General features: G+C 43.1%; 1 protein-coding gene across 1 annotated transcript in view; it reads left to right on the top strand.

The window, feature by feature from the left end:
- The window catches only part of bsna (bassoon presynaptic cytomatrix protein a), a 134,972-nt gene that overhangs the window by 94,533 nt on the left and 12,694 nt on the right, over positions 1-27,745 (top strand). The window contains 10 exon segments of the mRNA XM_063887197.1: positions 3,371-3,799; positions 7,459-11,962; positions 11,965-12,782; positions 14,108-14,275; positions 14,505-14,761; positions 15,328-16,264; positions 18,633-21,129; positions 22,035-22,532; positions 24,337-24,680; positions 27,532-27,625. Of these exon segments, the coding sequence (XP_063743267.1) occupies positions 3,371-3,799; positions 7,459-11,962; positions 11,965-12,782; positions 14,108-14,275; positions 14,505-14,761; positions 15,328-16,264; positions 18,633-21,129; positions 22,035-22,532; positions 24,337-24,680; positions 27,532-27,625 (10,546 nt within the window).

The raw sequence follows: 27,745 nt of genomic DNA, 5'->3' as shown, positions 1-27,745 counted from the left end.
TGCCACAGTTTGGCATGGTGCCATGTAGTCCAATCTTTTTTGACATTCAACCCTTTTCAGGCCTGGTGAAAAAACAATATATACATATCAACATTTTGCTTCCCATAGTTCTGCTCACCCAACAAAACCAACAGTCCAGCTTGTTAACTAGTAGGGCCGGGTATTGTTAGAAAGTGTTCAATCCTAGTACCCGGTCGTAGTTACCGACCCCATAGAGGTCCTCATTGTAAACCCATCATGTAAATGGAGGCCTTTAGTTGGGTATAATGCCACAACTACTAAACATACATTCTGTGAAATACACAGATTGTATGTTTAAGTAATTGCTCCAGTGCGCCAATCACACATAACAATATCAATCAATCCATCTTCTACTGCTTATCTGGGGTCAGGTCGCAGAGGAAGTAGTTCCAGCTGAGGAGCTTCCCTTTCCCTGGCCATATAATCCAACCACCTGGTCCTGGGTCTGCCCCTGAAAATCTTCCCAGCTGGACGTGCCTGGAACACCACCCTAGGGAGGCGGCCAGTTGGCATCCTTACCAAGTGACCTAAGCACCTTAACTGGCTCCTTTATACGCGAAGGAGCAGCAGTTCTACTCTGAGTTGCTTCCGGTTGACTGAACATCTTCCTTAGGGAACCTTATCCCTAAGGGAGATGCCAGCCACCCTACGGAGAAAACCCATTTTGGCTGTTTGTATTCGCAATTTTATTCAGACTGTCATGACCCATCCTTCATGACCATAGGTGAGGGTAGGCACAGAGAAAGACCAGTAGATTTATACAGTCTCCTGGTTTCCTGCTGAGAACTGTTGCCTCAGATTGTAGGTGATGATATCCATCCCAGCTATTAAACACTCAGTTGTGAATGGATCCAATGAGTGCTCTAGCAATAAATGGATGCATTAATTGACTTCGAGCTAAGAGATTTAAAAATGACATGTATCATTTTATAACCCTGGGTTCTAAAAGGATTATATGCAGGTTTTGTTTGACTAGACAAGTGTGGATTTTACTTGGCGCTGGTTTGTTTCGCTTTGAGGTATCGAGTACAGATACCCAGCACTACTTACTAGTGAACTGAGTACAAATTATTCAGAGTTCTTTGACTACTTTTGCATATATTTTTGAGACAATATTCTTTGTTTTCCTGCTAATTACGCAAAATCAAGTTGGGGAAGCACTTTCTTCTGGAGTAATCCATGTGTACCCAAAATTTGCTGTCCCATCTTTACACACATACTGTATATTAGTAGAAGAAGTGTATATAAAGAGAAATACCAAGAGACAGAGAGGCAAAACAACACAATGCCACAAACATGTCCTCAGGGCCAAATGCACCAAATATGTCTCCTTCATTGATGGGTAACTGGAAGGCCTTTCTTTGGCCAAGAGGTAAATGTGGACTGAACATAGTGGTGAGTTATTTACGCAACATTGTCATAAATCAAATCCAGTGGTGGAAGAGATATAATGTGCAACTGAGATTGAGGGGGGAAAAAGCACAACATACAGTACTGAATAAGAGCAGTAAGGAAAACAAGATACAAATAAATGTAAAAGGGGGTTGGAAGAAATTGTTGGAAACAGCAATAGAGCTGGAATACAGGACAATTCTAAGCAACTCTGAACCGATTTTGAAAGGACACTTAGAAAGAGAGTGCGACATAAAGAGGGAGAATGCATCTGAAAGCACAATTAGGACTAATGGAGCTTGTTAGTGAACATTATTGACAGGAGGAGAAAAGGCCAGATGTTTGTCCTATGTAGGTTAAGTGGTGCAGCGATGGGCTACTCTTTAGGACAACACACACACACACGTCATGATGTGATCTGTATTTCACTCGCCTTGGGAAAGGGAGGACATGAGTTCACTTTAGCGTGTAAAAATGATTCAACCATCGCAGAGGCTACTTCTGCACAGTGTGCTGCTGTAGAGGATGTAAACATACACAGTATTGTATGACAGTTAAAGGAGTAGTTGCCACAATGTATGGGGGTGAAGGGAAGCCTTCTTTCTTTTTTAATCCTTATATCCGTCATGCTCAGAACACACTCAAATGAAGTCTGGTCTGCAGCTCGGATTGCACAAATGTTTTGACCCTTGCATCAGTCATTTCTGCACGTTTTTGACGGTGGAGTCCTTTTGACTGGAGAAAGACGTTCAAAGGAAGCTGTGGGTTTGGCATTGTTTCCAAAAAGAGTAGCAAGAAACAGTCCTGCGTATTAAAGTAAACCTTTAAACATTGTGGATTTTCTCGGTCTCATTTTGTGTCTTTTGAACCGCAGCTTCAACATTAAAGATAATACCACAGCGGACTTAGATGCTTTATTATTCTAATCATCTTAAACCAACTATAGACATGAGTAATCGGAGTTCAGCACTTTTTATGGTTCGCACAAACAAACCTTAACATATACATTACACAACATTAATTCCAATAGAAAAGCATTTCTAAAAAAAACATGTTTTAAGTTGTGAACAAATGATGTCCATTTAACCCGTTTATTTACTTAACCTGGGGTAACAGTATAGTCACCTTGAACCCTAACCTACATTCAACATAACCATGTTATTTTATTGCATTTTCTTTTTCTAATTTCAATTTACAACGTTAACAACATCTTAAAACTGTGAAATAGATGTGGGGAAATTTGTTTCCCTTGAAATGTAATTTAGAATACAGTGTATTTATTTGGGAATGTCCTTTTGTAGTAGACAGGGATGTCACTGTGGAGTCTTTTCTTATGGAACTTAATATGAGATAAAGTCTGAAAGGGATTTAGAGAAAGAGAGGGATACAGAGATTGAAAGAAAGAAGAGAGGTAGGGGAGTAAGAAACAGGTTTGGTGGGTTTTGTGTAGAGAAGATTTGATGAGTGGGTGGAAAAGAACAGAGATAGGAGATAAGTGTTCATGAGGGAGGGCTGCATCTGTCAGTTATTCATTACATAAGTAATATTGATGCTCTTTAGTGCAGAACAGCATCAGTTACTATCCTGTAGAGAGGGGATAGGAAGAGAGTCGTATAATACAATCTGTATACTGGAGACTAATGTACAGTTAATAAACACTAAATATTCCCTTTGCGGTTATACACACTGAACATATCACTTTAATTTATCCTTTTACATTTAATTTGTTTTAACCTACACCTGATTTTGTCATATTGCCCAATGTTCCTTAGCTCGTATATTAGTGTTAATGCTTTGTACCCTTGCATTAGCAAATTAGCTTGATGGACGATCTTTAAAATCTGTAAAGTTGGACATAGTATTGCGATAATGTAAAAATAGAGTGTTTTTGTGCTATTGTTATAACACAAGCTAGTTGTCGCTAACCACATTGTTTTTTTTCCTCCCTGTTTTCCAGAAAAAGGAGTGGTTATGTCTCAACTGCCAGACCCAGCGGCTGTTGTCCGGAGGAGGTCTGGATGAACCTCCTCACCCGTCTCCAAAGCACCAGCCAATGGGCTCGCCCCGTCACCAGGTGCCAGCCAGTCAGCAAAGCCCTCTCCACAAGGCCACCAATCAGCAGGGTCCCAGGCCTGCCCAGACGCAGAAAGCGCAGGCGGGAAGTGGCGTGAGCCCACCGTTTGCTCCAACTGCGGCTAAACAACCAACTGACAACAAGACAGCGACACCAGTGTCAACCACAGAGACCCAGAAACCTCTGAAACCCACAGAGGAGAAGCCCAAACATGAGCCTGAGAACCAAACTGACAAAGACACCAAAACCTCCCAGAAGAAAGGAGAGCCCATCACACCGATCAAGGAAATGAAGAAGTCCAGGCACTATGACGTAAGTGTGATTCCTTTTTTCTTACATTGGTTCAGTCTGGTGTACAACTCTGTATGTTAAACTATGGAAAAGGAACAGAAGTTGACCAGTAAAATGGTTAAATGGCTTGCAGAGAGAGAAGAGGGTATAGTAATACCATAAAGAATTCAGCTGATTTTTATTGAATGTTCTGAGGAAACCATAGTGTAACATACAAACATATGTACTTGAAATTGCTTTTTTGTGAGCTTTTCACCTATTAAAGCATGTATGCTGGTTAACAACAGTATGCTTGGCTGTTTCGGCGTGGCAATGCTTCCCATTCATAGTTTTTTCCATCGTACTTACTGGGCTTAACGGAAGAGCTCTTGTTCATTGCGTGTGTAGTATTGCCTACATTTGACCTTCAAAATCCTCACAATTCTCGCCGACAAGATATAGAAAAAAGTCAATATTAACAAGGCTTAAATCAAGGTGATACTCGTCAACTACACTGCACATCCGTACCTTTGATTTAAAAGCACACTTATCGTGTGTACAGACCAGAAATACAGTATTTTAATGAACTCAATGTTAACCCTGATCCGGTGTTGTACAGGCAGCTGGTCGACGGCAGGATCTAACGTGACTGCTTCCTTTACGGTTCAAAGAGCAGATGCCCTCTCCCCTTATTCTCCAGTCCCCTAGCGTCCCTATTCTTAGGACTTTAGGGGGAAAATAGTTTTAATCCAGTCTGGATGTTAAAATTGGAATACTTTGTAAAAAAATAGTTAGAATTGATTTTGTTAGCATTTAGAAAACATGTTTACTGCATTGCATCATTTCAGGACTCATGGGGGTTGAAGTTTTTGAATGCAAACAATCTTTTATCTTATATCTAAAAAAAAACCATCCAACACCCCAGGAAAGTTGACTACTTTTAATGCTGTTTTCATATCGTCCATGCTTGTTGCCATTTTTTTGTTGCTATTTTTTCATGAATGTGGCTAAGAAGCTAGCTCGCTATGGAGCAAGACTGCGTGTCCCCATTCTTAATTCTACTTCGTGTCTCTAAACACACTCAACAATTTGTTGATTTTGGTAGTAAAGCCAATTGGCAAATATTGCCTTCCCAGCAGAATCAGACCTAGGAAGTTGCATGTGATAAATGGACCATGTGACCCATTGGACTTGAGAAGTTTGTGTGGTCACGTGAGAAATGGATGTTAAGATTTTACATCATCATGGATCCTGCCAGCGACCAGCAGCCTGTTGCCACATTAGATTTCATCCAACGATTGCCTCAAGGGGTTTGAATGCTGTGTTTAGACTCCAGATGTAAGTAAAGTTTGACAGTGGCATCTTGAGGCCATTCATGCTACCCTGAATATAGCTTATATTACATATTTATGATTACTAATGCTCATGGATAAGCCTTAAAACGATTCAAGCAACTCCATATGACTCCATAATCCTACAATTTCTTTGAAGTGTATGTTTTCAACACAAATCTGACATTATGTTCTCATGAGTATCTTAGACCTATTCCTTTTTCTCAGCTGCATGCTGTTATAATTTCATTCAATTGTGGGACTGAACTTAAATCAAAGGCAAAACAACACATATAACGCCAATATACCTTTGTTTATTGGTTTGATCTGCAGTTTCATTCAACTCTTTTTAAATGTAGATGACTACAGTATCTACTGAGATGCATCAAGGTTTATTCTTCATGAGTTCATGATGAAATGGGACCGTTTTTGGTTTAGTAACAACAATTTGGAAACACACATTCATGTTTGTTTAAATGATCTTTTCTCTGGAAAAAATAAACTATTAGGTCCCATGTTGACTCTTGAAATAGTAAAGCTTGTTTTGTCCTCTTGAATTTCTTGTATGATCAACTCTATGTTAAAAATGACTCTTATACTTAGAGTGAATTATATTTCAATTCTGTTTTGTGAACACAGTTTAGCCCCAATGTTACATATAGTAGCATATACAGTAGATGGTATGTTATGAGACATCGTTAGACTGGACGTCAATGGCTGTTTGGATAGCATGTCATTGATTCCCTGCTCACAGACTTGCTGAGGCTGCAAGTGGCAGCATTCATGGACTATCTGAGGGAGTGAGAGAAAAACAGGGAGGGAGTGATGTAATGTCTTTTCTTACTCGGCGGCAGCCATCGCACTCCCTGAAATATGTATTAAGATTGGCTGCTTTGGGCCATTTCAAAAGCATAGCAGACCTTCCTCTTCTATGGAACTGCTAGGAATTTAAAGTGGGGAGAGCTTAAAGTAGAGTCTCCTTTTGATGTATAGTCACCAATGTTTGGAAGTTTTCTAGCAAACATTTCCTTAGTTTTTTTTATCGATTTCGCATTCTCTCCTCCATCCCCTTTCATTCACCAGGTTAGTCCCTTTGAAATTATGATTTGGCATGTTATTAACAGACATCTGAGAGAGAGCCATTGGTGACAGAGTTTTGGTTATATGTTCTAGTCATGGTATCTTCACAATCGTCATGATCAAATAACTACATTCTTACTAAAAACACAATTGGACTCTCCTCTTCCCATCAATGGCTCAAAAAAGATGTTATGTTATTACAACTGTTTAATGAAATATGTAATGCAATGTCCAAATGATGTCATATATTATATTGGTGGATATTTACTTTCTAACAAAATATCACCATGCCTTGAATGTATTTGATGAAGTTTAATATAGTATGATATTTTTTTCTTTATTAAATATTTTAATTCTAAATAACAATTGAATGATTTTCTATTCAGTTTCAGAAATAGGAAAATGAAATCTAAGTGTTTTCCTTTAAACTCATCCAAAGGGGAAATTGTCCACTAGCCTCAAGGCTTTTCTCTGAAGTGTTCTCTTTACTTGATTTCTGTCATTTTTTCTACCTGCTTTGTTTTGTTTTGAAAGCTTTTGATACGATAACATTGAAACATTACATTTTGGCCCACATATGAGCTCAACTGTGATAATGATAAGATAATGTTGTGCCTGTTATGAGTTGTTAGGGTTCATTAAAACTAAATTAGATGTTGTCACTAAAAAAGTTTTGGTGCTCACCGTTAACATGCTAAAGTGCAATTTCAACCAAATGTTACCAAATTAAGAGAGCCCTACTCTCATGAAAGTTTAAGTATTTAGCACTTCATTACTTTTTAGCTAATGTTCCAAACATAATGGATAATACACTTTAATCATATGCCATTAAAAACCTATTAAATTACCAAATGTACTTAAACCTCTGGGAAAGATATTTGATTGAGCTTTGACAAAAGTTTCAAGTTTTTATTCATCACGATATTTTTAGGTGTTGAGTTCAAGAGAGTTTTCTGGGTCATTTCCTAATGTCTACAATAAGAATGTAGTACAATGACATATTTGTAATGTACTATCTTTTATTCAAATACAGGAAATGCAGTTTTATCGTGTGTGTTTAAGTGATGAATAATTATTAAAAATATTGGACAAGCAATTCCTTCTTTCGAGTATAGATAAATTCTCAAATGGAAAAGAAGTCACTCCTTTTATTGCTAAAAATATTTATGTATAGCAACGCGTTTATCCAGAATCAACACATTCTTAGACTTCATTAATTATGACTTTAATTTAAAACCCTAGGTTTTCATAATCTAATACATTCTTCTCTCTTTCCTTTTCTCTCTTTAGGATACAAAAAACAACAGCACCCATGACTTGTCACGCAGCCCTCAGAGCCTCAGTGACACCGGCTACTCCTCTGATGGCATCTCCAGCTCCCACAGTGAAATCACAGGTCTAATCCAAGAAGAGGAGATGAAGCTGAGTGAGAGGGGCATCCCTGGAAGAGGCTCCCCATCGAGCCCTTCCGAAATCACCAAGCTAGAGAGCTCCATGAGGCCTTTGCTAGAGAAGAGCCTGTCTGAAGACAAGGGGGACAGAAGAGGGAGGAAGCACAGAGACTTAGATGACAGAGGGAAGCAGCGCCCACGCTCCCTGTCAATCCCACCAGATTCATACGATTCTGACGAGGAGTTGGAAGATATTCTGGAGGAGGAAGAGGATGGAGGAGAATGGGAAGGTAAACGGAAGGAAGTGAAGGAGGAGAAGAAGGAGAAGAAAAAGAAGGAAAAGGATACTGAGCCCACAGAAATGACAGACGAAGAGTTCATGAGGAGACAAATAATGGAAATGAGTGCTGACGAAGAAAATGAGGATGAAGAGATGGAAGAAGATGACGATGAGGAAGATGAAGGATATGGCTACCAGAAACCCAAAAAGAGCCACCTGAAACACATCTCTGACTCAGGGAAAGAGAAAAGACGTCTTCAGCACCACTCTAGCAGCTTTGAGGAGGAAACAAAGAGCTCCTCTGATGTCTATAAAGGCTCAATGGAGGAGGGTGAAGATGATTTGATGGCACAAGGAGGCTTGAGGCGCTTCAAAACCATTGAACTTAATAACACCAGCAGCTACAGCCGGGACATGGAGCTGGGCAATGAAAACGACTTGAGCCTGGATCGGGAACCAGAGCTGGAGATGGAAAGCCTGACAGGATCTCCCGAAGAGCGTTCTCGGGGAGACTACTCCTCCACAGTGCCAGCTAGCTCATCCTCATATGGCTCAGGCCAGTCTCCTACTTCGATTTCATCAATGGAAGAGGACAGTGACAGTAGCCCCAGCAGGAGGCAAAGGCTGGAAGAGGCCAAGCAGCAGAGGAAAGCACGTCACCGATCCCACGGTCCACTCCTTCCCACCATTGAAGACTCTTCAGAAGAGGATGAGCTGAGAGAGGAAGAAGAACTTCTAAGAGAGCAGGAGAAGATGAGGGAGGTGGAACAACAGAGGATAAGGAGTACAGCACGAAAGACCAAGAGGGATAAGGAGGAGCTAAGGGCTCAGAGGCGCAGAGAGAGATCCAAGACACCACCTAGCAATCTCTCACCCATTGAAGATGCTTCTCCAACCGAAGAACTGAGACAGGCTGCAGAAATGGAAGAGCTCCATCGTTCCTCTGCTTCAGAATATTCACCTCAGAGTCTGGACTCAGAGGCTGAGGGGTACGAGTCAAAACTTTACAAGTCAGGCAGCGAATACAACCTGCCCACCTTTATGTCTCTTTACTCACCAGTAGAAAAATCATCAACTACAACAACCACCACTGCACCGTCTTCTACTTCCAAACCGCTAAAGAGTGCTGAGGAGGTTTATGAGGAGATGATGAGGAAGGCAGAGATGCTTCAGAAACAACAGAAGCAACAGCAACAACCATCAAGACATGGGCAGTACTATGAGGAGGATGTTAATGGACAAGGTTATGATGACGAGTATGAATATGAACAAGATCAATCATATGAAAATGAGGCAGCAGAGACAGAAACAGATATTTATGAAGAGATCAGACAAACATCTCAAAACATTACCAAGATGCAGCAGGCCACTGATGAGCAAGTAGAGATAGAGATTGAGAGCTCCTACCCGGACAAGCAGCTTCTGGACACAGGCTCAGCCTTTGCTAAGCTTCTTGAGCAAAGCAATGCTTTACTAACTCCAGGTACAAGCCCTACCCAGGTGTCAGCTCCTGTTTCCTTTGTTGAGACTGGAGGACGGATTCCTGATGTCCGAGTAACGCAGCATTTCTCGGCAAAGGACGGGCACAAAGACAGGATCAAAAGCCAAGCAGGAAAGAATGGAATTACTCCAGCAGTGGCGGCCACAACTATCGCCGCTTATGGAGTTTATGCCAGAGATGCAGTAACTATTTCTCAGACCAGTACAAGTCACACTATGACGACTACTCAGTCAAGCATGTATAGCCGACACACGGCAAGTCCTGCCACATCTTCAACTACAGTCTCAAGTGTATGTAGCAAGATTGCAGAGATTACCCAGGCATACAGTCAAAGGGAAGTGATTACCAGAAGGGTAGGGGACACCAGGGACGTCCAAGTGCGAGACAGCTCTACATCTTCCACTGAGCGAATCATTGAGCCACGTTCTCCCAAGTATACTACTTATTACAGGAGCACCAGTCCTCCTCTTTCTCCATCACCCCCAACAATGAGTCCCACCCGTTCACCTTCCAGAAGGAATACTGCTGAATTCTCAACACAGACTTTCAGTTCAGCTTTAAGAAGGTCTGAGTCAGCTGGCGCTGGGCCTACGTCTCCAGTGACTGCTCAGGGAACACAAACATCAAATCGATCAGTGTCCCCACGGCTCTATCGCCAAACGTCTTCCCAAGATACCCCATACTCCCCACCTTTAAGCCCAGCTAGGCCAATGACGGTCAACACTGCTACTTCTCCCCTGTCTTCGCCCACCCGATTTAGTCGCCAATCAACATTTGAAAATTACTCCCCATGTAACAGCCCTCCAGATACGCCACCCTACCACCAGTCTCCCACACGTAGCTTCTACCAAACACAAAGAGTGGAAAAAGTTAATGTTGGAACTAGTATGGTCACCACAGCCAGCCATTACACAAGAGGATCCATGTCAATGGACAACATCTCCCTCTGTAGAATATCTACAGTGCCAGGCACTTCTAGGGTAGAGCAGGGTCATATGATCCAAGGTGGGAGTGTTGTGGACCTCAGAACAGCCACCAAACCAGCTCCTATTATCATGACTGATCAGGGAATGGATCTCACTTCATTGGCCACCGAAAGTAGGAAATATCACGGTGGATCAGAGGGTAGCAGGCATTCAACAATTGTACAGCCCCTGATTATGAACCTGAACACCCAGGAGATCATCACTCCAACAACTGTGAGTGTCACTGTGGCTGCTTCCATGTTTATGACCCAGCCGAAACAGCCATCAGTCTATGGTGATCCACATCACAACCAAGTGGATCTTGGTCAGGGCATGGGTACTGCTATGTGTCTTAGCCAGAACAAACCACCAATTTCCCCTCCAACTGACCCAGCAATACCAAAAATTGATGCCAAACTGGAAGACCTCAGTATCCAGCAGAAAGAGCTACAAATACAGCAGGAAAAGCTGCAGATGCAACAACAGATCCTTGAACAGCAATTGCAGCAGCATCACCAGATGCAACAACAGCAGCAAACAGCATCTGCTTTGGCCAGGTACAGCCTTACCGGACAGATCTCACCTTTGTTGAAAAAAGACTTGCTAGTCAGTCAGACTAGCGCTGCCTCAGCTGTGGTCAGTGCTGTAACCCCAATAATTAATCCTGAGCTTTATGGCGCAGGTCCTGTTGAGCTGAAAGGAAGGCCCAGTCCTCCTGGTGTGATACCAGGAGCTAAATCTCCACATAGCATGGTAGTACAGATGGATGTAGGGCCAGAGCAGGCGAGGGCAGTGACTCAGCTAGTGAAGGTAGAAGAAGGACAGGATGCAATGGATTTGACAGAAAGCCAATTTAAACCTGACAACCAACCAGCTTGCTGTGATGTTGTATACCGACTTCCATTTGGTGGAAGCTGCGTTGGTGGTGAGACGGAGGGCATAAGGCCTCCATCTGCCCCACCCCTTACCTATGAGTCTGATCAAGAAAGACAATCCGGAGGGTACCAAGATTACCCAATGGATGACCGTAAGGCCTACACCTTACCTTACCCTGGTAGGCTCCAGCCTTCGATGTCTGACACAAACCTCGCTGAAGCTGGGCTACAGTCCTACCATTCCAAACTAGAACCACACCTCCAAACTTCAGGAGAACTTGTTATGGATTTAACTGCTATGAAACAAGGCTATGGAGGGTATATAGGGATGCAATATGGCTCCTATACAGATTTACGGCATGGAGGAGAAATCACAGCCCAAGCACTGCCTATAAGGAGATATAATTCCTTGTCTAACATCAGTTCAGACTATGGCTACACTGCTCGTGACATTGCTGGCTTCCAAGAAGCTAACTTGGCTCAGTACAGTGCTACAACTGCCAGGGAGATCAGCCGTATGTGTGCAGCACTCAATACCATAGATCGATATGGAAGCAACCCAGACTTGATGCAGTTTGGTAGTTTGGGGAGAGGAACTGGGCCGGGGGCTGCCAGGCTCGCAGCAAGTCTTGGCATCAGGCCAAACCTTCTTTTTGGACCAGACGGGAAGCCAATTTCCCACAGTCAAGCGCTAACCAACCTTATCAATGCCAGGCAGGCTAGTCTGAGGGCTATGTACCCTACTGCTATAAGGTCTTCTGATGGGATGATTTACTCCACCATCAGACCCCCATTGCTTCTACACTTCCCATTACAACTCAGCCTGCCTCTGTCCTTCGCCCAATACTGAGGGGGGTCTACAGGCCATACCCCTCTGCCAACATGACACCTGTGCCCCTTTCCAGTCTCAGCAGACTACCAATGAGCCCAAGAGTACCCTTAACTGGACAAGCTCCAGTCCGTTACCCAGCTCCAGGTCTTCTCCAAACAACGTCAACCAATGCCACTACTGCTGGTGTTGCACCACTAGGTGCCCCAGTGTCTGTTTCCTTGACAACTACAAGCTCTACAGTCCAGGATGAACCAGTTTACCTCGGTAAGGGTGCACCCTCATCAACAGAGGTCACCTCAGTACAAGGAGTTGTCATACCAATAGAGCCACAGCAGCAACCTATAAACCTTTCCCAGGCCCACCTGAACAGTCAACAACAACAACAACAACAACAAGTGGCAACGGCTCAACAGCCTCCTCCTGCAGGCTATGCATACCCACCCTCTGCTCTTTCACACACTCACAGCTACAACCAACCTCCAGCTGGCCCCTCTGCCCCCACTGGTGGCTTACCCATTGCAGGGGGTCTTCCTCCCTTCCCTCCACCAGGTGCCGTACATAAGGAGGGTGAAAGCGAGGCAGAGAGGCTGCATCGGCAGCAGGAGCAGCTTCTGCAAATGGAGAGGGAGCGCGTTGAGCTGGAGAAATTCCGACAACTGCGCCTGCAGGATGAGCTGGACCGAGAAAAGATGGAGCTGAAGCTGCACAGGGAGAAGGAGCAGATGCTGGTGCAGAGAGAGTTAAATGAACTGCAGAACATCAAGGAACAGGTAGAGGGAGAAACAGGAGGCGGAATAGATAGTTTGATAGTTGGTGTCCTGTTGGTGGTTGTGGTTATTGGTTTTTCCATCGATATTGTTTTGTTTTTTGTTGTTTTAGTGTTGTTGTTGTTGTTGTTGTTTTTGGTGGTGTGTCTTATTGTGTTATTACTCTTTAAATGTTTGGTTTTTTTATATCACACCTTAGATGTGCAAGCAATAAATTCAGTTGAAAACTACAATACATAATTTGCAAAACAATATATAATAACTAATTATATATAGAGTATACGCATACACGTCCATTAAGTCCTCAAAAAAGTGCAGTTTAAATTCTCTTACTGTAAGAGAAAATAGGTCTGGATTAATTGATTGCTTCTATGTTCAAAGAAATGTGCAAAACCTTACAAAGATTTAGTTATAGCTGTTGCTAGAGTCTGCATGACATGTAGTTGGATATATCCTGGTTATAAGGTGTGCATGCAAATGCCTGTAGTATGTGTGATATGAACTGATAATGCTCAGATTTTGGTTTTGTGTTTCATTTGTTGGTTTGATTTATATTCATGGGAAAATGGAAAGTGTTTTGATAATCCATTTGTTGGTCTGAAAGAAATAACAAGTTGATTCCATGAAGTTCTATTCGTCTGATAACCAATAGCAAGTAACCATTGAAGTATATCGCTTTTCTTAATAACAGAAGGGCTAACATGACAATCTTCTCCTTTTTTTGATAGAACAAGCAGTTGAAAATCTTTCAAGTAAACTCAGTTAAACAGGTGTGGAAGCCTTCCTTAATGAGAGTGAACGAGAGATGGAATGTTTAATATTCATCTCATACCCGGCAATATTAGCAAAAATCCAAACTCCTTATTTGCATTAGCCTGCCATTTTTGCAACAAAGAAAATTACATATTTTCTTATGAGCATTATGTGACTTGCAACAGCATTAACCAGTACATGCTGCACTTCATTTATGTTGCGCTTCCATTCTTGTTTTTTGCATTATATAGAGGTTTGACTAACGTGGAACCCTTTTTCAAAACTAATCCATCAGCACAAGAATGTCACATTCAGTGTCAGGAGTCTTTGATCTTCTGTTTTACAACAAGTTGTGCCAATAACTCAACAACTTTGTCCTCTTCTGTCCTACTCTCTTTTTTCTATCCCTATGTTTCATCATTCTTTTGTCTTGTTTGATCATTTCATCTCGTCCCAACATGTTCACTCTCACTGTCCTCTGTTATGCTTCTCCATCTTTTTCATGTTTTGTCCTTTCTCTTTGTATGTCGACGTGTGCTTCTTCCTCTTCCCCCTTCCACCAACATTATTATTAGGTCCTACAGCAACAGCAACAGGAACGCGAGAAACAACTTGTTCTCCAGCGGGAGCAGCTGGCCCAGCAGAAGTCCCAGCTAGACCAGATCCAGTCTTTACAGCATCAGCTCCAGCAACAGCTTGTGGAGCAGAAGAGGCAGAAAACCGCTGCAGCTCAGAGCATGCAGGTGATGTGCATTGGCAGCAGGTTTAAAAAGGAAGTGATATGCCTGTATGATTGAAATAAAGATTGATGTTGCAGGCTTAAACTCTGGTGCATAAGTATGAGTGATCTCTATGTGCTTTCTAATAATAATCACTGTAACTAACTGAAATTACTTCTAGTGCTCGTCATTCTCAGTTGAATCAATGATGGATGACTATTATCGACCTCAAAATAATCGTTTCTATCTTCAGCTGGATGTGAACGGACAGCCCTTGCCGTCCTTCACCGACTCTCATGCAGGCTACCGTTCGCTCCCCAACTCCTCGTCCGATATGTGTCTGAGGAGCCAGCAGGAGCACATGGACACCAGGAGCAACATGAGGAAACACAGCTCCATGACCAGGCTGAGTCGAGACAGCTTGGACGGAGAGGGTGTGGTGTTTTATGGTTCCCCCCGCAGGAATGTGGACAGCTGTGTGCAGACAGACGATGAAGATGGAGAGGAGAGGTGTGTATGTATATTGGGCAAGGATTACCTTTGTGGCTTCCTATTCAGTTACCATTTTTCTATAAATAGAACACAATACACAAGCTTATGCAGCCTTTATGATTATTATTATATTTTTTAGACAAGATAAAGATTGACAGTTTTGGTAAATAGTCAAACTTAGACCTTTTGTTTTTTATATGGTCCTCGGTCTTTAAATATAAGTTCAAAGTCCTACATAAGTTAACTTTTAACCAGCGCTCAGTAGCATAGCATTCATTCTTTATGGTTCTTTACCGCAACTTTGGATGCTGTTGGATTGGTTCAAGCAAAGCGGTTATAGGGAAATAAATGTCATCTCGCTGGGAGGACCGGTGTAAACGTTAGATGACTCAGAAGACATATGTTTTAATCTTTGGTGTTTGGGGAAGGTGTCAAATATTTTCCAGTCAAAGGTTCATGTAGAGAATTACGAGTTATTTGTGTTAAGTTTCAATTGTTTTTTAGTTCTGTCCAGTTGAATGACTCAAGTCCACATGGTTTATGGATTATTATTTTTTATCTTCTTCTGTTCTCTCAATTACCAGGTACATGATGCGCCATCGCACCAGAAGGCGTGGTCGCAGCGTTGACTGCTCCGTCCAGACAGACGATGACGAGGAAAAGGCAGAAACGGAACATCCAGTTCGCCGAAGACGTTCCCGTTTCTCCCGGCACGCTGAGTCCAATGCCACTGGCAATAGTACTTCCGCCACATCCACCGCAGCCACTGACACCAAGACAGACTCTCACAAGATGGTTTCTTCCAGTATCGCCATCCAGACCATCAGGGAAATGTCTTGCCAGACAGAAGTGGAGCACCTAGGAAGAGTCTCACCAGCAATCCATGTGACAGTACCAGACCCGAATAAGGTAGAGATTGTGCACTACATCTCAGGACCTGAGCGGACCAAAAAAGGACAGTCTTTAGCATGTCAGACTGACCCGGAAGCCCAGTCACAGGGTGTTGTAGCCCCTCAGCTCAGTGTACCAACCACAGTCAGTCCATATTCTTCCTCTACCAGCACCGGAACTCAACAATCTGGCTCTGCAGACCTCCTGACCCAGCAGCGTCAGCAGCAACACATCGCAGCAAACGCTGCCAAGTTTGAGCGACGCCGCCCAGACCCGCTTGACATCAACTACCAGCCTCACAACCACATCCACAATGAGTCTATCTCCAGCATCATCCGGCAGCAGCAGACAGCTCCCAAATCCCCTCAAGTCCTCTACTCTCCTGTCTCCCCGGTGTCCCCTCACCGCCTGCTGGAGAATTCTCTGTCCAGCGAGAGGCTGAACAAGGCCCACGTCACACCTCAGCAGAAGTCCTACACAGCTGAGTCCCCGCAGAGACACCCCTCTGTGCCCAGGCCCATCAAGAGCACCCAGAGGTCCATGTCAGACCCCAAGTCCCTCAGCCCAACCACAGACGATCACACCAAGGCAAGGCTGTCCCTCTACCAGCAGCAAGTACTCCAGAGCCAGGTAAAGTCAATCACACCATGCTGAGCACGGAATGGGCACAACATAGATATCAGTGAAGATGATATGTTATGGTTAGATGGATCACAAGTCAAATCTTTCTGGTAATAGCCAAAAACCATTAGTTCAGCTTTATGTCAATGAAAATGCATTATACTTGACCAGTTTAAAAAGGACTTGTTGAGAACTTCGCTGAATTATTGTGTAGTACTTTTTTTACACACAATGACAAGAACACCAATACTGTATGCACCTCTTTGCAGGTATTTCAGTTTTGAGCCATTTTATGGTAAAAACAAAGCAATTACAGATGGCATCCTACTGTGTACCAAACATGACCACAACAACATTTACGTACACGTACAGGTGATGAACCAATTCAGAAATATTAATGAAATAAATATTTACCTATGTCACAGTCTGCTATTTAGTAATTGGCAACATTTTCAAATCAAAACAAATGTAGAAAAAAGAAAAGAAAGAAATATAATCATCAAACACAGTTTATTAGATAACCTTTTTATACTAGGGCATGGCCCCACCACAAGTTTACACAGTCATTATCTTTCTCTTAATAGCTGGATCTACTTTTATGTTGTTCAGTAGCGTCAACATTCGCCAAAGGGATTCAAAGTTGATGGCTTACTTTGATTTAAATAATACCTTTCCTGGCCTTTCGTTTTGGAAGTGCTACAAATGTTGTATGTGAACGTTTTGATGGGAAATGTATTTTGTTGTGGATTTTTAGTGTTTAGTTCTTTAGGCCATACAGACTTTATTAAGTTCACTCTGTTTTCCCGATTTGAAACAAGTGAATCCTACCTCTATGCAACAATAGCAGCCAAAAAGTTGAATCTACACTTTTTGAGGTTTTGTGGGCCTTTATTAAAGAATCCTCTTGTGAAGAAAAGTATTGCCACACAAACAAATTTAATTCAATATTATGTTCAACTATGCGGATATCAGATGTAATATGCATTGATTTTAAACCATTTGATAAAAAAACATCCTTTATTCATTCAGAAGTAATCCACTTCCACTGCTGCATTGTCAAATCAGTCCCAAAAGATAAACGAAACAAAGCAAACTGCTTTAGGACGAGTCTGCTAATTCATTTTACTCATGTCACTCATTGATACATTGTCTCATCTGATCAATATACAAGTGCTTGGCAGGTTAGATCTATATTCTGCAGGCGGTGCAGTCAAGATGTACGGCTAAAATGAAAATGAAATACACTGAAACTATTGTCTTTGGGGTTTTCTAAATGGTCTATGCATGTCTTCAAGATTTAAAGTTTAAGTTTGAAGTATTAGGCCTTCAGAAGATATCCATCATTTGCAAAGCAATACAGATGGAACCATTCAGCTTCTTTATTGCATATCTGTCTAAGTGGAAAAACCCCAATTTGCCTTCAGAACAAGATTAATTAAACAAGCAATAGATTCAACAAGGTGTTGGTAACATCTAATCCTGGTTTAGGTCCATAACAAATCAATAACATGGACTATATAGTTTGCTATAAATGCATGCTGCAAAGCAAGATACTTTGAAGCTTTGAATCTATAACTGAAAGGTGATTCATTTCCAAACTTTGGCTTAGTTTTCTACACATACCAATGCCTCACAATAGAGAAGGTCTGTGATGAACACAGCCTTTAAAAATAATGGGATTGGGTATCTTTCTACCTTCTTTTTTTAACATTTTATATACTAGAGTAGATAGTTGTGTTTGTGTGCTAACTTTGTTGAATCCCATAGTTCTTTAATGAACAACCCAGTCAAAACCTCCCACAGGATTTAAGTTGTTTGCAATAGATTAGTCGATGAATTCTGCACCACAATTGTCACTAAACTTAATGTTTTTGTAAGTGCTCTAATACGAACTCCACTCTTGTTTCCTGTTGTCTCTTTGTCTATTTGTGTCTCCTTTTTTCCCCTTGTATGTCCCTTTCCTTGCATCCTCTCCTTTGTTCTTTTCGCTTCCTTGATCTCTTATTCTTTTTGAGTTTTCCTCCCTTCTCTTCTTCCTGTTCCCTACATCCTTCTTTACCATTCCTTTCTGCTCACTTTTTCTCTTTCCGCTTCCCTCTGCCTCTTCCCCATTCTACTCTACCACCGTTTGTCTCTTAATTCTTCCCTGTCCTTAATCCTGTGTCCTTCCTTGTTCATCTACTTCTTTTGTCACATTCCCTTCCATGTCCCTCTCCTTCTCACAATAACATTTGGTTACTTGTGCACCATCCCATTAACCATTTCCCAACATTCACCTGTTCTTCTGTTTTACTTCTCCGATCCCTTTCTTTCCGTGCTTCTGTGTCTCCCCATGTTCTCCTTCTCTCCCCCCCCTCCCCCCTCTCTCTCTCTCCAGTTGGCTGCCCTACAGCAGAGCTCACTACTCCGTAAGGTCAAGCGAACCCTGCCCAGCCCTCCTCCGGAGGAGACTACAACATCAGCTCATCTGCCCATGATGGCACCTGCCCTCCAACAGGTCTACCTGCCCTCCGTGCCCAGCCTCAAGCCCACCTCCAGGTCTGGCCTGGCTGCCAAAGCGAGCCTCCTCAAAGACCTCACCCACGAGCTGAAGGCTGTGGAGCAAGAGTCAACAAAGCTGAGAAAGCAGCAAGCTGAACTGGAAGAGGAAGAGAAAGAAATCGATGCTAAACTTAGATACCTCGAGCTGGGGATCCACCAAAGGAAAGAGACTCTAGTCAAGGAGAGGGAGAGGAGGGATATTGCCTACCTGAGATGTATGGGCGACACTAGGGACTACATGTCTGACAGTGAGTTGAATAACCTACGTTTAGCAGCTGCAGCTGCATCACATGAGACCAATGGGCTTCTATCAACAAGGCCCAGCACTGCTCCTCTGAGTCAGTTCACCAGTGACCTGAACACAGCGGCCCAGTACCCACCCACCTCATCCTTCCTCTCCTGTCAGTACCCCCCGAGCCAACCTGCACCACCAATTCAACAATCAAGTGTGCCATACCAGTCCACAACATTCAACCAGCCTCCCTACCCAACAGTGTCTCAGTCCCAGGCACTGCCACAGCCAACACCGCTTCAGAGCCATATCCCCCCTCCAGGACCTTCTTACCAGGCTCAACCCTCCTACCCTTCCCACACCTATCCCCCAACTCAGCCCCCATACCCCCAGACAGACATGGGGTTACCAGCTGCACCTCAGCCTCAACCCCAGCCCGGGCACACTGGTTTTGGGCCGGCACCGCCTGGTCAGCCCCCATACCCCACCCACAGCTCACCCTATCCCAGCGCTGTGTCCTCCTACCCCAGTCAAACCACCCCATACCCTGGGCAGCCCCAAGCTGATATTCTGACAGTACACCCGGGAAGACCAAGGCAGACTTCGCTGGCCGATCTGGAGCACAAGATGCCAACCAACTATGAGACAATCAGCAACCCCACAGTCGTGGTCACCACCACGGCTCAGGAGGCTATCTATTCCAGTTCAGCCCCCCCTTATGGTCAGTATACTGGGTCGACAACCATGGCCAGCTCCTATGGGCCCTATGGCTCAGCACCAGTGTCCAGCAGCTATGGTGGATACCCATCAATGCCATCCAGCACTTATGGCCAGTACACTTCAACCTCAGCTAATTCATATGGCCAGTACACCACAACCAATGCCAATACTTACGGCTACACCACCACCACAGCAAGCTCTTACGGACAGTACACTTCTACGGTTTCCAATGCCTATGGGCACCCTGTAGACAGTCCTTCCACGTACAATAATGCAGATGGGATGTACGGGGCTCCTGGCTTAGAACAGAACGTCCCAAGGAACTACATGATGATTGACGACGTAAGCGAGCTGACGGCAAAAGACGGGCTGGGCACGACGACAGGGGACATGATGCATCATGGCGGCAGTGGGCGTTATCCAGGCGACATCCACGGCCACAGCAGCACCATTGGCAGCACGACGCGTGGCAGCTCCTCGTACGGCAGGACACCCGAAGAGGAAGCAGCGATGCAGGAAGAGCTGTACGACCACCACGGCAGGGGTAAGAGCAGCTACAGGCACGGACCTCTAGGGGGCAGCAGCAGCAGCGTGAGCGCTAGCATGGGTGGGGGATCCTCCTATTACTATGACTTCGACTACAAACATGGCGGCATCCGCTCCGGGGTACAGAAACCTTCACCATCCTCCAGAACTCTTCTGGCTCCTGCTGTCATGTCTTCCAAGCGCAGCAAGCACAGGAAACTGGGGAGTATGGAGCAAAAAATCTCCAAGTTTTCCCCAATTGAAGAGGCCCGGGATGTGGAGGCAGACCTGGCCTCCTATTCCTCAGCAACAGGTGAGGCTTACCCCTCCTCTCAAATTCGAGGGCGCCAGCTGATTGAGGATTACGGCTTCAAGAGGAATACTCAAGAGGGCCTCGGTGGAGCCTCTCATGGTAGTCGACACTATGGTTTGACAGAGGAGGACGATCGGATTTACTACAACTCCACAGGCCGCTCCCGTTCCACCGGCTATGGCATGGACAAGATCTCAGCCAGAGACTACTCTGGGTATCGCAGCCGATCCTATGAGAGGGACGACCGTTCCTACCCATCTGGCTACAGCCGGGGGCGTCGCCCAACCCGGCAGTACTCTGAAGAGGAGAGCCCACTCAGTCCCCTTGGGAGGTTCATGCGTTCTGGGCGATCATCGAGCTTAGGTCCCGACCCATACGACAGTCGAAGCAGTAGATATCAATACTATTACGGCCAGTATGGTTCCAGCCACTCGCTGCCAGATGTACAAGACCACATACGGGACCTCCCCCGGACGCATGTCTACAAATCGGATGATACGTACATTATAGACGATTATCATTGCGCTGTGTCAGACAGTGAAGGTAATTGTGGGAGCTCAATACCCACAGTCTCACTACCTACTACTGCCCCCACCGTTTATCTGAACGTCCCCCACCCACCCAGAGGCTAAGCTTAGCAATGACAAAGAGAAAGATAAAAGAGAGACAGAGATAGCTGTTGCATGCTGGTATTTTCTTCTTCTGAGAGTCACTTGGAGCTCTCTTATCAGTGGACTGCTGTCTGTCTGTCTGCCTGCCTGTCCGTCCTTCCGCCTGTTCGTCCAGTCGTCTGTCTGTCCAATACTCGCATGGTTCTTCGGCGTGGTCGTTTTCTTCGTTCGGTACACTCTGATTCACTTGAAAGTCTTCTTTGCACGACACGGATGCATTCTCTTTTTGATTTACAGGGTTTTATTTGTAATTATGTGTTTGGTGTTTTGTTTACTTGTCTTTGATTTATTAATTCTTTGTCTACACTGCAAAACGGTCCCTGCAAATCTATTCTTTATTTAAACCGTATATTTTGAGACATATTTATTGATTTCTGCAACAATTAAGCCATTCTCACACCATCAAGAATTGGCACCCAATTGATTAAAGTATGTTTATGCAGCATAAAATCGTTTTCCCTGTCATTGGCTTTAGATTCAAAGATAAAAGATTTGAGCACAAAAACAGCCCCAAAAACCAGACAGTTTTGCAATGTTTGTTTTATCCTGTTCATATTGTCTTGTAATGTGTTACGGTATGTGAAATGTACAGTATACTGCATGAATGTAAACTTTTATTTTTATTTTCTGCCTTTCTTTCTGTGTCTTCTTCCTCCTATTCCTTTCTTTTGCATGCGGTTGGTCTTCTTCTTCCTGCCTCCTTCCATCTCTAAGCCTGCATGCCGCTGTCACCAAACGACATGGAGATTGACTGTGATCTGCTCTCGGTTTCCAAAGCCTACCATCTGGGACAAGAAGAAACTGACTGGTTTGAGAAGCCCCGTGCCAGTTCTCGACACTACGGCAGCAGCCACTCTACTGGGAGGAGCCGGCACGGTGTCAAACACACCTACCATGATTACGACGAGCCTCCTGAGGAGGACCTGTGGCCCCAAGATGAGTATGGCCACGCAGGTCGACACTCTTCTTCCCGTGACCATCGACAACATGGCAGCACTAGCCGACACTCATCCGGGTCACGTCATTCAGATGAGCCGAGGTCCTCGAGGTCATCTAAAGGGCACCCAAAAGACCCGTCGATGCGCCAAGAACCTTCAGTCCGATCCTCATCTACAGGACGACGTGGAGAATCAAGGTCAGGCGGGTACCACTCTTCGGACTACTCTCGAGACCCATCTGGGCACCACCACGGACAACGCTCCTCCAGACAGGGGGATCCGCACCGTTCCTCACGCAGCAAATCGCAGCCGCCAGGGGACATGCAAGGCCAACCAGGTAAGACAGGGCACTTTTACACATGTCATACAATGCAAAAACATGCTAGCTGGCTAACTGCTTGCTTGATTATAAGGGACATTTATTGATTGACTGATAAGATTTCTTACTTACTGTGTAGCTCTTTAACTTATCAGAAATCATTTTACATTATTTTAGTATCCATTAAAAGGTCATTTAAGCTTTTGGATTATGTTGCATAAGTAGTGAAAAGAATACTCCTACTACTAAAAAAATGATTTGCTCATTTATGCCTAGAACAGTATTAGCCCTCATTTAGATTCTGCCCACTGAAGGCGGTCTGGCGCCTATCCAGATTGAGCAGTGGTGCCAAATATCCCCATTTAAAAAAAACTACGTGTCTGAGTTACAGGTATATTTATAATTGAAATATAAGTCAGATCAATTATATTTATAGAGTGCAATATAACATTGTTCAAATGTGCCCAAAGGTGCTCTATGATCTCCACCATGCAAAAAAAAGGGCAGCAAAAGAGAGATCCTTCTCCAAAGACGGATTGGCAATCGATGTTGTGTGAACAGAATATCGTTTATTAAAAGTTCAAAACAAAGGACATATTCTTTCCACCTTGGAGACCTAGAAAGAGGAAATACTACACAAACACACACGAGGCTAACCATTTACTAGATTAGCGCAAAAAGGAAAAATAACACATAAGAAGGGAGAAAGGGAATAATGTAGATGGGCTTGTTTACATTATTCTTTTCAGCAGCCAACACAGACCCTTTTACTTGGCTTAATAGCTCATATTGATTCTTTAAACAAGATTGACGGGCCAGAATAATAATAATAGTGACAAAGGTACAAAGCTTGCACTAATCAGAGAATAAAGAATAATAATGAAAGTCAGACTGTGATTTCAGCAAAAATATTTTCTTTCCGGAGGAACAGGGCACTGCAGGGAGAGCAGTGGAATTAATCCCATGAATTTGTATAATTTGGCTGAGGGGGAATAAAAAGAGAAGAACGCATTGGTCCTATAAATAAGCCCTGTTGTACTCCAGGTGTAGTTAGTCAATTTGTGTTTTCCAGATGGGTACGATTAAAACACATAAGAGCTTCCCAAAGAAAAACATGTAATAAAAAGGTTTGTTCATTCACACTCTTTTTAACAGATTAGTGAATTATCTTAATAACTGCTGCATGCATTGCCAAGACATCCTGCAAAAAAACAAGACCATTAACAACATTGAATGAATGTATCTTAGTTTCCTAAACTAAAGCATGCCCTCAAATAATTATTGTAGCAATAATAGGATGTGATCCTTGGATAAGATCCCTTTAGATTTACTATTTAGGTCTGAGGCAGAAATATGTAATGCCCCATGCTGTTTGGAATGAGTTTGATGCTGTTTTACAATCAACTGTCCCCTAAGGGATCAACAGTTTTTAACTAACTATATGAAGCATAACTTTTCAAAGGAAATGTTTTCTCCCAGGGAAGCACTGTTCTAAGCCTCTTTCATCTCACCTGTCAATTGGTATTGTTTACAATTCAATAAACCCTAAAATGCCATGATAATAACAATACAACTTTCCGTAAGTTAAATGCTGTCCTACCAAGTTTCACATCACTGATTGGAGCATATCAGTCATGTTTTTTCTATGTAGGAACTGGTCAAATTAGAACCTTTTTGGGGCACATGAGCTGTCCATCATTCCATTAGTCCATTGCATAGTGACATAATGTTAAGGCCTGCAGGGTTCAGACTCTACTGCTGATATTGTGTATCGATGTATAGTATCGACTGTAAATAATCCACGATCCCTTCCTCTGTCAAGGCTCCTCCAGGTCTGGCAGCAGCTCTCGGGGTCAGGGTTCCTCTGCGGGCCCTACGGGATCAGGACGCCAGGGTGCTCCAGGTTCCCAGATAGACGGAGCTCCTGGACAGAGGACCCAGCTCCAACAACAAGCACAGACATCAGCGACAAGGCCCGGCCAGCCTGGCGCCGCATCGACCATGGGCCCTCAGCAGCAGCCCCCACCCCAGGGACAAGGCATGGGCATGGGTATGGGCATGGGCATGGGGCAGGGCCAGGCAAAGCCAGGACAGATGGGACCAGCAGGTGGACCTATGGGGCAGGCCAGGCAGACCGGACCCGCAGGAACCACGCCAGCAAACATGGTTAGTACAGAGAGGTATAAAATGTCAAAAAGACTTTTAGCTTTAAGTTCCATTTTTTATTGGACCATAATATTATAAAGGATAACATTACTTTTTTTCTGTTCTGAACAATGATAATAACACTATAGCTTCCATCAATATTATTTTGTTTCTCCCTCCTGCTCTTAATATTTGAACACCCAGATACTAGCTAGTTATTCCTTACACTGTTTCCACCGTTTTCGCCCTCATCTGTGTCCCTACATGCTCACAGAGATGCTGCTCTATCTTTGCACAGTTCAGATTGTTTATTTAAATTCTGCTGTGTCTCTGTTGGCAGGCTTTATCTAACACTATGATTAACATGCAGGCAGCTGATAAGTGAATGTAGCTGATGCACTGTCTGCTAAACGCTCAAGAAATTATCACTCAAAATGTCTCCCTGCAAAAATCTATTGCACACTCCATCTACTCCATAATCATAAATCCATGCAAATGTATTTGCTATTTCAGTCTAAAAACCTATTGCTGACATTTAACACAAAGATTCAGATAGTTCAATATTTCTCATTCCAATGCATTCCATCTCGAGCAAATATGAATGTTTTGCCAATGAGGTTTACAAAGCCACTGTCACCATTTCCTAAAATTATTCACAACGGGTTTTCACTGCTGAAAGGCATCCATGATTTTGATATTGCTGCATTGTTATGGTATCAGTGGGAAAGTACATTGAAATAAAATGGTCTGATATGAAATTATGCAGGAATTTGTCTAGGAAATGATTCTGAATGCTGCTGTGGAAAAGCTCTGACAGGAAGCCATAAACAGTAAATGGCATTTGTCATTCGGTTATCATTCAGTCTGGAAACTCATACACTTACACTCCAATGTTAGGTCCATTCTGTAATTAAAAGCATTGATTAAAAGTGACTGTAAATAAGAAAATGCAGCACAGTGAATCACAAGTCATGCGTAGTCATGGATATTTTTTTATAACAGAAGTGACATAAAGAGATTTACAGAAAACAGAGGACACAAATTAGGATCATAAAAATGGTTGAGAACAAAACAGGGCTATATTTCCTGTGTTCAGATTGTAGCAAGTGATAGATATCAGGCAAGCTCTGCTCAGCGTCTTTCCTGAAGCAATTCTCTGCAGTTGCAGTAGTAGCCACTGTAATTTAGTCTTTCTACATGTCGAGGGCAGAGCTGGAAAGAACCACAGCAACACAACGGCAAAGTGACTCAGCGGACATCGCGAAGTCCAAAACGGTCCACTCAGATAAAAAGATGTGGTGGAGCAATGACACTGTAAAATGTGGCTCATCTACAGTGGCAACCATATCAATTACAAAACAACTACAATGCAATTTAAATCGCTTCAATACAAACATTACAGAAAATACCTGTAGAGCTCAATAGATAGTAGATAGTAGGCACTTGTGTGTGAAGGTTTACTATTGATCTTTGGAATAGTAATTCAAATTAACATAGCTCAGGATAAGCCTACTAGCTTTTCGCAAGACTTTTCCTCCAATATGTAATTGGCTGCAAATTGGGTTCCTTTAAACAAATCAATAACAAAATACAATGTTGGGAATCGTTGTTAAATATATAAGATTAAAAATAAAGGAAAAACATTATGGCGCAAATAAATGGTGGATTCTACGATGGTCTCTCCGATGATGATTACTGATCAGACTGTTGAGTCTTGTTACTATAATTAATTTCAAGCTGACCTTTAAGCTTCTTGTGGATTCTTCGTCTAAAAAAGCCATTTAGGGCATTTGGTCTATAAATGTTACTTTTGTCATTAAGTTTTAATGTTGACAAAGAAATTCCTGCATTATTGAATCAGTTCTTACACTCTGCCTCTTCAGCTTCTACAGTTTAAAATTGCAGTGTCCTCAAAGACAGATACCACCTTGAAGGACCTTTGTCATTCCTACAAGGATAGGAATTGATCAATCATGGCTGAACCCAGCCTCCCATGAGCCACTGAGTTCAAGTTGCCTGCATCTGGCATCAGATACAATCAGCCAAGATGCAGGACCAATACACTCAGGAACTAGTTTGTCCCTGCTGCCATTGGCCTTTTGAATATCTCAAAGTAATCTTTATATTGTATTTATTGTTAACTGCTTGCTGTACAGCAAACCGCTCCTCTGAGATAATAAAGATATGCTTGATCCTTGAAAACAGTATAGCAATACCCCAGAAAAATGATCTTAAATCAGGGATGGAAATATTACCTTACTGAGACTGATTTTTTTTAAAAATGAATGAGACAGACAATCTATCAATTGAATCCAGACCGAAAATAAAGACCATTTCGAACATTAAAGCGTATAAACATGTCTTAGGTGAGGCACAAAATACAAATATCCACCTTGAAATTAGCATAATAGGGCCCCTTAAAGTACAAACAGTGATATGTCATTTTTTTCATATCGCCCAGATTTAATAACAATGATGTAATAAATTAATTAATTAATTTCCCTTACCATGAAACAAAGCCAATGTGATCAACTATCTTTTCTCCGACCATTACATTTTGAATGGGCCTGATAGCAGTTTACAGTTGGCCGTGTTGACTCATCATTCATGTCATTCAGTGAGATGTCACAACACAACACAATAGGGTAGCAGCTTTCTGTCACCCCGTCAGTCCCTCCACCTTTTCCTTTTTTGCATTCTATTTGTGTAAAAATAATGTGATCTGTTTCATCCCCACTGTTTTCATTACCAGCAGTTTCACTGTGTAAGAAGTATAGCACTGAGAGCCTTTTGTTGCTAAATTAAGTTGTGCTTCGCCTGCACCACCACTCCTGCTGTTTTAATGTTTTCGTATCTCCATCTCTCTCCCCAGGCCAAGATCGACACTCCTCCAGTAACAGCGATTGGAGCGAAAGCAGCACCAGTCATTGCTGCAAAAGCTGCCCAGCCACCCCTCACAGGCATAGGTACAGTACAGTTATGATCACCACACACAGAGACCCCCACCACTCACGCGTCTTGCCAGCTGCTGCCCACTGTGTCTGTATTATGTAACCACTGTGTGCTGTCTCATCTAATCTGAGATT

This window comes from Eleginops maclovinus, chromosome 1 (assembly GCF_036324505.1).
Source record: "Eleginops maclovinus isolate JMC-PN-2008 ecotype Puerto Natales chromosome 1, JC_Emac_rtc_rv5, whole genome shotgun sequence".
Lineage (NCBI taxonomy): Eukaryota > Metazoa > Chordata > Actinopteri > Perciformes > Eleginopidae > Eleginops > Eleginops maclovinus.
The sequence above is the reverse complement of the archived record's forward strand: the minus strand, read 5'-3'. Positions and strand labels throughout refer to the sequence as shown.